General features: G+C 42.5%; 1 protein-coding gene across 1 annotated transcript in view; it reads left to right on the top strand.

Moving 5' to 3' along the window:
• Positions 1-216: 216 nt before the first annotated feature.
• Positions 217-13,924, top strand: part of ATAD2 (ATPase family, AAA domain containing 2) — an 82,291-nt gene continuing 68,583 nt past the window's right edge. Inside the window, exon 1 of the mRNA XM_025393237.1 lies at positions 217-495. Within this exon, the coding sequence (XP_025249022.1) occupies positions 325-495 (171 nt within the window). The 5' untranslated portion in view covers positions 217-324. The remainder of the gene's footprint in view (positions 496-13,924) is intronic.

Genomic DNA, 13,924 nt, shown 5'->3' with positions numbered 1-13,924 from the left:
CAGCGAGCCGGAACTATGTGAAGAAAAAGAAGTCAGCGTTGTCCGCCGACTGTCTGCTCACATCCCCTATATTGTCGGCCTGTGTTCCTCTCCACGTTGGCCCGGCCTCCTTCGCTCTACAAATGGGAGGAGAGTTTCGAGCCTGCTGTTCTATGGCGGCGGCGTGGGCGGGACAGGCGGCGGAGGGATCCTGGGCGCGCGCGCTGCGGCCGCTGGCGCGGAGCTTGTGGCGCCAGAATTCGGAGCGCGGAAGAGCCAGAGCTGCGGCCGCCTGGGGCTGGAGCCCTCTGCAGTCGCGCACACCGAGGCCATTAGGGAGAGAAGATGGTGGTTCTCCGCAGCAGCTTGGAACTGCACAACCACTCCGCCTCCTCGGCCACGGACTCCTTGGACCTGTCCAATGAGTTCCTCAGTCTGGAGCAGATCGGCCGGAGGCGGCTCCGCTCGGCTGGCGCGGCGCAGAAGCAGCCCGTGGCGACCACAGCCAAAGCGGGCGTGAGTACCGGCCTGAGGCAGGCTCCCTGGGCGGTTCCCGTGGGTACTGTCCGCAGCCCGGCGCCCGGAGGGGCCTGGGGGTGGGCGGCGCCGGTCTAGGTGACAGTTGTCGGGGACGAAGTGTGGTCGAGGACGAGTAAAATGGAAGCTCTGGGGATCGGAGGTGCGGGTCGGGTCGCAGAGCTGAGGCTGGCCGGGAGAGGACTAAGCATTTGGTCACCACCTACTTTTACGCAAGAGGAAATCGAAGCCTGCCACAGCGGAGTGCAGTCTGGGGCCAAGCGGCAGCTGTTCGGCCGCCCCCAAGATCCCCCTTCCTGGCCGATCGATCGCCCAGGCTCCTGCCCTAGGTTCGCGTCAACCTGGAGGCAACACGCATCCTCTGACTGCTTTCTGTCTGCGCCATAAACGTTGGGGGGTGGGAGGGAGCACAGGGACGGACAGGTTGTAATTCAGGCTCTCTGACCTCCATTAACGATCCAGAGGGGTTCCGTAATAAGATCGCAGTGAATAATACCCGGTTGCATAATGTGGAGGGATGAGGACCAACATTTCCTGTACCCCCCCTTCCAAGCCTCATCATAACCCTTTGAGAATGCATAGTTGTGATATCTCTTTGATAGATGAAGAAACGGACTCAAAAAGGTAAACAGTAAGGGGTAGATCTAAAATTGGAACTCAGATTGCCTGCCTCCCAAATCGTTCCCTTTCTCTTCCGTCATGCTGCAGTTACAAACAGTGTCTATAGGGGAAGTTTGGAAGGGAGGAGGGTCCTCTTGAAAGAAGTGCTGCTTCTAGGTCTGAAGTACAGTGAAGGTTTTTGCAGGGCAGAGTTAAAGCTGAGCAGAGTTACTCTCCTCCCATCCACCTCCCCACCCCAGCTGCTGAAAGAGGCCTAGGTGGAAGGGTTTCAGCATTCACAGAAGGTTGAAGTCGAGGAAGCTCGCTAGTAAATTTAGTTAAAGCAGCAAGTAATATAGTTGGATTCAAGGTGTTGAAGTGAGTGAGGGTAGGTATGGAGTAGGAAAAATAGGACCTGAGAGAGGGTTGGGAACTTGGGAGTGAGAATGAGAGGCTCAGGGGAAGTGTCTGGTGGAAGTGACAATGTAATCCTCTTCAGTTCAGCGGACGATTTCAGGGTCTTGGATTAAGTCTCCTGTTAAGATCTTGTATATAGATAACTATATAAAATTAGTTGCCGGTATCTTCTCTGGGCATCCCATTCTGGTTGCTACTCTGCTGAGGGGAGTGGGTTAAAAACTTTAGTCCCTTCAATCTCTGAAATTGTGATTCTGAATTGAAAAGACAAGTAATTTCCTGACTCAGGATTTGTTTCTCAATCATGTGCCAGGAATTGGCAGAGACCTGGAGAGGCCAAACACTTCTGCACTGAAGTTGGTTACTGGACTTATTAACCTGTGTTCAGAAAAGCTATTTCAATACTGATTGATTATTTATGTCCGGGATAACACTAGATCATATGAACATAATGATACATACTGATGTATTGAATACTGGTTAAATACATAGACCTTTTTTTTTTTTTCTCCTTGGAGATAGAGTCTCGCTCTCTCATCCAGGCTGGAGTTCACTAGTGCGATCTCAGCTCACTGCAACCTCCACCTCCCGGGTTCAAGCAGTTCTCCTGCCTCAGCCTCCCAAGTAGCTGGGATTACAAACTTAGGCTTCCACGCCGGGCTAATTTTTAGATTTTTAGTAGAGACAGGGTTTCTGTTGGCCAGGCTGGTCTCGAACTCCTGACCTCAGGTACTCCACTCGCCTCAGCCTCCCAAAATGCTGGGATTACAGATGTGAGCCACCCTGCCTGGCCAGATATACAGCCTCTTAAGAAAACTGTTGGCCGGGTGCGGTGGCTCATGCCTGTAATCCCAGCACTTTGGGACACCGAGGCGGGCGGATCACGAGGTCAGGAGATTGAGACCATCCTGGCTAACACGGTGAAACCCCATCTCTACTAAAAATACAGAAATTAGCCGGGCGTGGTGGCGGGCCCCTGTAGTACCAGCTACTTGGGAGGCTGAGGCAGGAGAATGGGGTGAACTCAGGAGGAGGAGGTTGTAGTGAGCCGAGATCGCGCCACTGCACTCCAGCCTGGGGGACAGAGCGAGACTCTGTCTCAAAAAAAAAAAAAAGAAAAAACTGTTAATTATGAATTTCAGTTTCTGCTTCTCAGGTTTACCAATAATCAGCAGGTTTCTACACTTGTTAATTGGGGTGATACCCACCACATTGGTAGTGAGGATTAAATGTGATCATGCATGTAAGGAGATTAATTGAACAGTTAGCATATAATTAGGACTCAGTCGTTGTCAGTTATTAAGACCATCGTCAGTTTTAGTTAATGGCCACTCCGTTTTTTTTCAGTTCGTCGGGAAAAAAAACCTTAGGTCATTGTTGACTCCTCACATCCAGTGCATTAGCAAATTCTGTTGGCTCTACTTTCAAAATATATTCCAAGTCTGACCACTTTATATGTCCTCCAGTGTTGCCATGCTGGTTCAAGCCATAATCTCTTTCCTGGATTATTTACTTATTTATTATTATTATTTTGAGACAGAATCTTGCCCTGTCACCCAGGCTGGAGTGCAGTGGCGTGATCTCAGCTTGCTGCAATTTCCGCCTCCCGGGTTCAAGTGATTCTCCTGCCTCAGCCTCCCAAGTAGCTGGGATTACAGGCACACACCACCACGCCCAGCTAATTTTTGTGTTTTTAGTAGAGCTGGTATTTCACCGCGTTGGCCAGTCTGATCTCAAACTCCCGGTCTTAGGTGATCAGCCCACCTCGACCTCCTGAAGTGCTGGGATTACAGGTGTGAGCCACCACACCTGGCTATCTTTCCTGGATTATTGTAATTCTTGATTGGCCTCCTTCCTGTTTTCTACTGTTTGATGTATATATTATGCCCCCGCCTTCCCTCAACAATCAGTTCTCTTTATGTATTTATTTATTTATTTTTGAGACAGAGTCTTGCTGTGTCACCCAGGTTAGAGTGCAGTGGCACCATCACGGCTCACTGCAGCCTCAACCTCCCGGGATCAAGTGATCCTCCCACCTCAGCCTCCTAAGTAGCTGGAACTACAGGTGCACGACACCACACCCAGCTCATTTTTAAGTTTTTTTGTAGCGATGGAGTCTCACTATGTTGCTCGAACTCCTGGACTCAAGCAGTCCTTCAGTTTCAGCTTCCCAAATTGCTGGGATTAAAGACATGAACCACCATGCCCCACCAATAGTCAGTTCGTAATGCAGTGAATTTTTTTAATTTTTTATTTTTTTTGAGACAGAGTCTCACTGTGTCTCCCAGGCTGGAGTGCAGTGGCTCAATCTTGGCTCACTGTAAGCTCCACCTCTCGGGTTCAGGCCATTCTCCTGCTTCGGCCTCCCAAGTAGCTGGGACTACAGGGGCCCGCCAACACACCCGGCTAATTTTGTGTATTTTTAGTAGAGACGGGGTTTCATCATGTTGGCCAAGGTGGTCTCAATCTCCTGACCTAATGATCCGCCCACCTTGGCCTCCCAAAGTGCTGGGATTACAGGCGTGAGCCACCGCGCCCAGCAAATGCAGTGAATCTTTTAAATTAAAAGTCAAAACAGTTGATCACTCAAAACCTTCTTGAGACTCCCTATTTAAGTGAAAGTCTGTAAGTTTGGGAGCAGCCCTAAGCATCCCTGCCTCCTTTATAATGACATCTTTTTCCACCCCTTTACAAAACCCACTCTTTTCCAGCCACACAGGCATAGCTACTCCTTTAATACCAGGGCCTTTCCATTTGGTATACCTCTCCTGGAAGTACTCTTCCCTTGGATATCTGCATGACCAATTCTTTTAACTTTTTTTTTTTACGTTATTTTAAACCAAAAAACAAAACCTCAGGAGTTGTACTTTAATGTGGTCCAGAAATTGTACAAATAAATAACTCAGTCCTTATAACCTTACATGGTAGATAAGATTTTTTTTTATATGAGAAAACCGATGCACAGAGACTTAAATAACTTGCCCAAATTCACCTTATAGTAAGCTGTGTGACTATGATTCAAATTTAGGAGTCTGTCTACCTCAAGTCTTTGCTAAAATTTCACCTTTGCAATGATGCTTACCGTAAGCACCATATTTAAAATTACAAACCACTCACCTGACATGCCTCTTTATTCTGCTTTATATTCTCCTAACACTTATCACCTTCCAACATAATCTATACTTTTGTATTTTTAAGTATTTTTCTCTCTTCCCGAATCAGAATGTAACTGCACGGGGACTTGGATTTTGACTTTTTGTTTGGCAGTGTTATCCCAGCATCTAGAACAGAACCTAGCAGGAAGTAAGTGTATATTAAATACTTGTTGTTGATTGTTGTTACTCTAAAGAGACGGAAGTCTAGCAGAGGAGACCTAACAGCAATATACAGAGACTATTTGCCATAAATCCCATATTTGTGGTATATGGTGGTTGAGCAATTAGAATGCACTCAGCTGGATGTTGTAGGGTAGAAAGGATTCCCCCCAACCCCCACCACAGTTCCCAGCAGGCATTATACCTTTTTGAGACAAAGTACTCCTTCCTTGTATACATCAAGGTGTCTGTGTACACCAAATTATAATTTCAGTGTTACTTAGCATGGGATTTGATTAAAATAAATCAGTGGTCTTTAGGGGTAATATATTCATACTGACAAGCCCATCAGTACCAAAAATGAAACATGTCTCTGTAATTGGAATATTTTCTGATTTGGGGACTTTACATTCAATACATTTGGTTGGATTTCACCTTGCTGTTTATATCAACCATGCATTTCAGAGACTTCATTCCCTGATCACCCTGATTATATTTGGATATTTCTTAGTTTCCTCAGCCATATATTTATTGACAGAGCATTTCTTAGACTAGGTTACTTTTATGGTTGGTTACATTTATTCATATTAATACATTAACTTGAATTTTTCCTAATCTCAGGCTGACCTTTCTTTTCAGAACTTCTCCTTTCATTACCTCTGATCAGGCTGACATTATTTTCAAGTTCTGAAGTTACCTATAGTCACCTATTTATTAACTACATTCTGTTTTTACATTTTGAGTATAATGTCATTCAGCTGGGCTTATGGATTTGTGTTTTTGTTTTTTCTTGACTTATATAGGTTCCCTGAATATTGTGGTGGTGGTGTTCTAAGTTTGTTTTTTGTTGTTTTTTTAAAACTTTTATTTTCATCCTACCAACTTTATGACTTTGGATATCTTTTCTGTAGTTTCTTTTTCTTCCAGAATCAGATTAGCCATTGTCTATTTCTGTACTTTCTTTGTTTTCTAAGGTCTAAGGTTTTTTGGTTTCTGTAAATTTAGGGTTGTTTCTCATGTTGAAGAGTCACTTAAGGATATATAGTAGGGTGATTTTTGTTAATCGATGATGATCGTACATTACTTTTGGTATTTTTTTTTTTTTCTTTTGAGACTGTGTTTTGCTTTTGTCACCCAGGCTGGAATGCAATGGCGCAATCTCGGCTCACTGCAACCTCTGCCTCGTGGATTCAGGCAATTCTTCTGCCTCAGCCTCCAGAGTAGCTGTAAGCGCCTCCCAATTACAGGCGCCTGCCACCACACCCAGCTAATTTTTGTATTTTTAGTAGAGACAGGGTTTCGCCATGTTGGCCAGGCTGGTATCAAACTCCTGACCTCAGGTGGTCCACCTGCCTCGGCCTCCCAAAGTGCTGGGATTACAGGCATGAGCCCCTGCGCCTGGCCTACTTTTGGGTTGTTTACCTACATTTTTATTTTTCCATGTGTTAGGTAAAATAAAACATTCTTCAGTATGTAGAAGGTACTATTTTAAACATTGTATGTTTATTTGAAAGTTTGGAAAGATACTCAAAACTCAACATGAATATTTGTAACATATAGGAGATTTTAAAAACTTAAAGCATAACACAATACAGAAAAATGAAAAGTGTACAGCTTAATGAAGTATCACAAAGCATAGATAGGGAGCTTTTGGGTGTGGCAGTGAGTGGTGCTCCCTGGAGTTGGGTGACATGTCAGTTCTGTATTCAGTCATAAGCAAGACAGGGCCCTTGATTTTAGGTTTAGAAGTTATAGCTTTGTTTGGGAGACAGTGAAGAGCCAGAAGAGGGATCTGATGAGACAGTGTTTAGGATGAATTATAGTTAAAAAATCTAGAGTTAAGGAAGACCAGTTAAAAGATTGTAATGGTAGGCTGGGCGGGTGGGTCATGCTTGTAATCCTAGCACTTTGTTTGGGAGGCCAAGGTGGGCAGATCACCTGAGATCAGGAGTTCGAGACCAGCCTGGCCAACATGGTGAAATCCCGTCTCTACTAAAAATACAAAAATTAGCCGGGCATGGCGTTGCACACCTGTAATCCAAGCTACGTGGGAGGATGAGGCAGGAGAATTGCTTGAACCCTGGAGGCGGAGGTTACAGTGAGCCGAGGTTGCACCATTGCACTCCAGCCTGGGCAAAAGAGCCAGACTCTGTCTTAAAAAAAAAAAAAAAAAAAGATTATAATGATAATAGCTACCACTTACATAGCAGTTGCTATGTGCCAGGCATAGTACTTGATAGACACATATATTTCTCCTGTTTATAAACTATTGTTATCCTCATTACAAGATTCTTAGTATCTAGTATCCATATACTAAGTATTCTAGATTACTAGATCCTTAGTATATGGAGACTAGATACTAAGGATACTTAGTATATTGATATCCTTAATATATGGATACTAAGACACCTTATGTAACTTGCACAAGATTACACATCTCTAAGTGATGTGCCAAGAATCAAATCCTAGGCACTCTATCTCTAGAGTTTGGGTTCTTAATTAATGCATTGTTACCACATATACCAAAACAGACAACTAGAGTTTAAATTAAGGTGATATTAGTAGGAATGGAGAAAAATGTCAAGAAATACAGCGCAGGATCTCTGAGAGTTGAACACACGGAGGGAAGACAGTGTTGTTTCCAGCTAAAGAAGTGAGCAGTAGACCATTGGGAGGTTTTTTTTTTTTGGTGATGGAGTCTAGCTATGTTGCCCAGGCTGGACTGCAGTAATACAGTCTCGGCTCACTGCAAGCTCCGTCTCCCAGGTTCATGCCATTCTCCCGCCTCAGCCTCCCGAGTAGCTGGGACTACAGACGCCTGCCACCACGCCCGGCTAATTTTTTGTATTTTTAGTAGAGACTGAGTTTTCACCGTGTTAGCCAGGATGGTCTTGATCTCCTGACCTCATGATCCGCCTGCCTCGGCCTCCCAAAGTGCTGGGATTACAGGCATGAGCCACCGTGCCCAGCCGACCATTGGGAGTTTTATGCCAGAATTGCTAAGAGGTTGGGACTGGTTATCTTTGAGGATTAACAGAAAACAGCAAAGCACAGGCCGGGCGTGGTGTAATCGCAGCTATTGTGGTGGCGGGCGCCTGTAATCCCAGCTGTTTGGGAGGCAGAGCTTGCAGTGAGCCAAGATGGTTCCACTGCACTTCAGCCTGGGTGACAGGACGAGACTCCATCTCAACAAAAAAGAAAAAGAAAACAGCAAAGCGCAAAAAGAATTAAGGAGGTCTGAAGCAGTGCCTATATTTTAAAGGTGAGAAGTTGAATCATGGAACCAAGAGTATTATGTAAACCAAGGGATCGAAGCATTTTAAGAAAGTAGAGGCCAGGCACAGTGGCTCACATTTCTAATCCCAGCACTTTGGGAGGCCAAGGTGGGAGGATCACCTGAAGCCAGAAGTTCGAGACCAGCCTGAGCAACATAGTGAGACCCCCCTCCCCCATCTCTAAAATAAAAAAAATAAAAATTGGCTGAGCACAGTGGCTCATACCTGTAATCCCAGCAGTTTAGGAGGCCAAGGCAGGTGGATAACTTGAACCCAGGAGTTCAAGACCACCCTGGGTAATGTGGTGAAACCCTGTCTCTACAAAAACTAGCTGGGTGTGGTGGCGCCTGCCTGTAGTCCCAGCTACTCAGGAGGCTGAGGGAGAGAATCGCTTGAACCCAGGAGGCAGAGATTGCAGTGAGCTGAGATCGTGCCGCTGCACTCACTGCACCCCAGCCTGGGCGACAGAGCAAGACTCGTCTCAAAATAATAAAATACGTAATCATTAGCCAGGCGTGGTGGCACATCCTGTAGCCTCAGCTGCTACTGGGGAGGCGGAGGCAAGAGGATCTCTTGAGCTCAGGAAGTTGAGGCTGCAGTAAGCCATGATTGTGCCACTGTACTCCAACCTGGGTGACGGAGCAAGACTGTATCTCTGAAAATAAATAAAGAAGTGATCAGTTCTGTAGAAGTCAGTGAGGTTGAGAAAAGCCTATTGGATTTAGCTATTGGGAGATAGTTGGGAATGTACTGAAAGAGCTGTAGAGGCAGAAACTAAATTGGAGTTTACAGAGTAGGTGGTGAGGTGATTTAAACTCATGTTTAAAGACAAAGCTAAGAAAGGATATCACAAGTATAGTGTTATAACATGTATATCATTGGGTATTAGAATATACTGCTGTTTAAGTTTTCAAGGAGCCCTAAATTGGTGTTGAGTACATCCTATTTAAACCTCATTTGTTGATATTTGAATTGACTCAGACAACTGACCCCCTCCACCCCCAAACATACTTTTAAAAAAATGAATTTAAAGCTTGAATAAGCTTGGTCTTCTGTGAAAAATAACGTGGAATATTTTTATTTTGCAACTGTGTCTACTTTATGAAAACTTCTTTTTTGTCGTTCTTTTGCTGCTTTTTCTCTATGCTAATTTACTGATTCTGCAAGGTCATGAGAGACTTAAAATTTAACAAAATACTAACATTTCCTCTCTTAAAACTTCACTTTTAAAGAACTATCAGTGCTCTCAATATTTAAGTAGATTTTAGCCAAAGAATAGATGAGAATACTACATCTCTAGGTTAAAATTTCAGATTAAGTTTGTCTTCTCTGTTTTTTACTTTTTAGGAATTTTTTTCTGGTAGTGCATGTGAAAATGTGAAAAATAGAAAGTGAAAGTCCCCATCTCTGTCATCCAGTGTTAATTACTGTTAACAGTGTTGAACTTACCTCTTGGAGATTAGATGACTTCGATTTAATACCTATGCTAGTCTTCCTTAGGAAATAAGATATATGCAAGATAATTCATGTAGAGATGTTTATAACATCAGAAAAAATTGCAGGCAACCTAAATATAATACATTCAGCAATTTGTTAAATAGATTCATGTAATGGCTGAAATACTATTCATTAAATTTTTAGAGTAATATTTAATGACATGAAAAAATGTTGATATTGCCAGAAAAAACTTATAAAACATATATAGTATTATCTCAGTTTTTAAATCATGTAAATATGTTTGCATAGGAAAAAAATGGTTTTTGCACCAAGAGATTAAAAGAGGTTGTCTGTGGATGGCTGAAATTAAGGGTGACATTTTCATTTTTCCAGTTATAATGGGCATGTATTGCTTTTATTTTTATATTGCTTTTGTTAGAACTGTTTTTGAAAGATACATTTAAAATTTTTTTAGTGTATACTCTATATAGGGGACTCCCCCAAAACATTTTTTTTCCCCACATTGTTGAGTCTTTCTTGCTGCCTAGTGCTTATTTGGAGAGAATGACAAGGCATTCACTATGCAAATCAAAGATTCTCTTATATCACTTACAAGATTGTCTTCCAAGTTTCTTAGGAAATGTTTTTTCCTAGTATTATCCCCACCCACCCCTTTTCTTGTTTTGTAAGGAAACAAAATCTTTTTTTATCCTCAGGAATGTGGTAGCATTTATTTTCTTTTTTAATGTACCAAAATATACATAACATAAAATTGACCGTTTTAACCATTTTTAAGCATATAGTTCGTTAAGTACATTCACATTGTTCTGCAACCGTCAGCACCATCCAGCTCCAGAACTTTTTCATCTTCCAGAACTGAAACTCTGTACCCATTCAGAGTACTGAAACTCTGTACTCCCAGTTCCTGTCTCCTTCTAGTCCCTGACAACCACTATTCTACTTTCTGTCTCTGAATGTGACTGTTCTGTGAATCTCATATTCCTAGAGGAATCATATTTGTCTTTTTTTTTTTTTTGATATGGAGTCTCGCTCCGTTGCCCAGGCTGGAGTACAGTGGTGCAATCTCTGCTCACTGCAACCTCCGCCTCTTGGGTTCACGCCATTCTCCTGCCTCAGCCTCCCACGTAGCTGGGAGGCGCCCGCCACCGTGCCCGGCTAAATTTTTGTGTTTTTAGTAGAGACGGGGTTTCACTGTGTCAGCAAGGATGGTCTCGATCTCCTGACCTCGTGATCCGCCCGCCTTGGCCTCCCAAAGTGCTGGAATTACAGGTGTGAACCACCGCACCCAGCCTTGTCTTTTATGACTTGCTTATTTCACTTGGTGTATCTTCAGAGTTCATCCATATTGTAGCATGTGTTAAAATTTCCTTTTTTTAAAAAAAGGAATGATATTCCATTGTATGGACCACGTTTCGTTGGTCTGTTCATCTGTCAATGGACACTTGGGTTGCTTCCCCTTTTGGGAATTGTGAATAATGCTGCTATGAACATGAGTGTACAAATATTTGTGCAAGTCCCTGCATTTGCTTCTTTGGCTATATACCCAAAAGTGGAATTGCTGAATCATACAGAAATTCTGTGTTTAACTTTTTGAGGAATTGCCTTACTATTTTACATTATCACCAGCAACACACAAGGATTGCAGTTTCTCTGCATCCTCACCAGCAATTATTTTCTCCTTTTTCGGTGTGTGTGTGAATAGCCATCCTAATGTGTATGAAGTGTTATCTCAATGTGGTTTTGATTTGCGTTTCTCTAATGACTAGTGATGTTGAGCATCTCTTCATGTGTTTATTGGCTATTTGTTTATCTTTGGAGAAACCTCTAGTCACATCTTTTGCTTATTTTTTAATTGTTTGCTTGTTTTGCAAAGGAGTTCTTTAAATATTCTGGAGATATATATATATGTGTGTGTCTATATATATATAAAACCCTATATACTTTATCAGTATATGATTTGCAAATTTTTTTCCTATTCTGTAGGTTGCCTTTTCACTCCATTGATAGTGTTCTTTGTGCATAAAGGGTGCTCATTTTGATGAGGTCTAACTTAACATACTTTTATTTTGTTGTCTGTGCTTTTGGTGTCATCTAAGAAATCGTTGCCAAATCCAATGCTGTTTTCTCCTAAGAGTTCCTAAATTGGTTTTTAGTTCTTTATTCTCTCATACAGTTTTAAGTTATCATCTCAACTTCCCCCTCTTTTATTTCGTTCAAAGGATGTAATTTCTGTCATCTTTTGATGTTGACATTAAAAAGAATAAAACTATTATGTCAGACTTTACATGTATCCACTGCATTCTAAAAACCAGTTAGTTGATATGTTGTGGAACATTTAAAAATAAGAACATGAGCAAACTCTTAGCAGACAAAGTTTACCTTGATTCTTTTTTTCTCTCTTTTAATTTGCATTTTCAGTCCACTTAACCCGCTGCATTTTATGTTGATGTGAAATTTTTTTCCATACAAGCCGTTTATTTGAAATGCCAACTATATGTAAGACAGTCAGTATTAGCATGCTTATCAATAACAGTAAAAAAATAGAACCAGTGAAAACCTCTGCGTAGCTGTAATGGTACTCAAAAGAGAATTGTATCCTTTAAAAATGTTTTACACAGGTGAATTCAAGTTTGGAGGTACCTAAATAAAAATACTACGTATTTCTTTAAAAACTTTTATATGCAATTAAAGTATAAACAAATCGTACAAAGTACTGGTCATGCAGGTTGTAGACGACACTTGAATAGGACATGAAATCAGTTTAAGAAAAATTTCTGAGCCTTAGAGGGCTTCTGAGTGCCAAGAAATAAAACGTTTGTGGGTGGAGTTGTTAGAATTAATGCTCTGTCAATCAAAACAACAAGAACATATTATCTACTTGGATTTGAAATGATAAAACGTAGAAAGTAAGATTTTAAAAATTATTTCACTAATCTCTGTATCATTCCAATTTTGTGAGCAAGAAAAGTAAGATTTTATTAGCTCTCACATGGTTGAAGTTCCCTTACCCACCCAATTAGTTCATATATCTGTGGATGTATCATAGTTATTGCTAAAGACAGTGCTGTCTTGAAAATGCCTGGCATGGGCCTGGCACATGGGTGCTCATTACATACTCTTCTTGCTTTCTTGCCTCTGGGTTGGGGAGACACTGCACTGCAAAGGTAGCCCCTCCATTCTGAAGACATTGCTAGGAGAGAGTCTGGACTTCTACCTGTGACCAGGGTGAAGGGAAAATTCTTGCCTTGTCAGAGATGGATCAATGACTATGAAAAACCTACCCTGTGATCTTTTTCAGTCTAAGCATTAAAAGCTCCTAAAGCAAAACAAACAAGCAAAAAATCAAGACTGTGTTTTTGTGTATCAGTTCCATTGTTTTTATAAATGTAAGTATTGTTCATATAAGTAGACAGTAATGAAAGGAGTTATGCTTAGCAGTGCCACTCAGTTTTGTTTTTGTTATGCATCAAAAATCACTTGCCAAAAATGATTTTTAATGTTCTTTTAGCTTTATTAGGTCTCCTTTCAATTTTATTGAAAGCAGAGAATTGAAAACCACCTAATAAGGGAAGGTATTTGTTGCCTTTCTTTAGTCATTCAATTTTTTTTTTCTTTTTTTTGAGATGGAGTCTCACTCTATCAGGAGGCTGCAGTGCAGTGGCGTGATCTCAGCTCACTGCAACCTCTGCCTCCCAGGTTCGAGCAATTCTCCTGCCTCAGCCTCCCAAGTAGCTGGGACTACAGGCGTGCGCTGCCACACCCAGCTAATTTTTGTATTTTTTGTGCAGATGGGGGTTTCTTTTTTTTTTTTTTTTTTTTTTTTTTGAGACGGAGTCTCGCTCTGTCGCCCAGGCTGGAGTGCAGTGGCGCGATCTCGGCTCACTGCAAGCTCCGCCTCCCGGGCTTACGCCATTCTCCTGCCTCAGCCTCCCGAGTAGCTGGGACTACAGGCGCCCGCCACCTCGCCCGGCTAGTTTTTTGTATTTTTTTTAGTAGAGACGGGGTTTCATCGTGTTCGCCAGGATGGTCTCGATCTCCTGACCTCGTGATCCGCCCGTCTCGGCCTCCCAAAGTGCTGGGATTACAGGCTTGAGCCACCGCGCCCGGCCAATGCAGATGGGGTTTCACCATGTTAGCCAAAATGGTCTCTATCTCTTGACCTCGTGATCCGCCCGCCTCAACCTCCCAAAGTGCTGGGATTACAGGAATGAGCCACCATGCCCAGACTATTCATTCAATTTCTTAACACCTACACCAGTGTTTTTCTTTGGCTTTGTGAAAGTTGTTAATACCTTGAAGTGTCTACAATAGTGACATTCAGAATGGGTGAGAGATAGAACTTTC

Source organism: Theropithecus gelada, chromosome 8, assembly GCF_003255815.1.
Source record: "Theropithecus gelada isolate Dixy chromosome 8, Tgel_1.0, whole genome shotgun sequence".
In the NCBI taxonomy this organism is placed as follows: Eukaryota; Metazoa; Chordata; class Mammalia; order Primates; family Cercopithecidae; genus Theropithecus; species Theropithecus gelada.
Note: the sequence above shows the minus strand (reverse complement) of the source record. Positions and strands in the feature narration are given on the sequence as shown.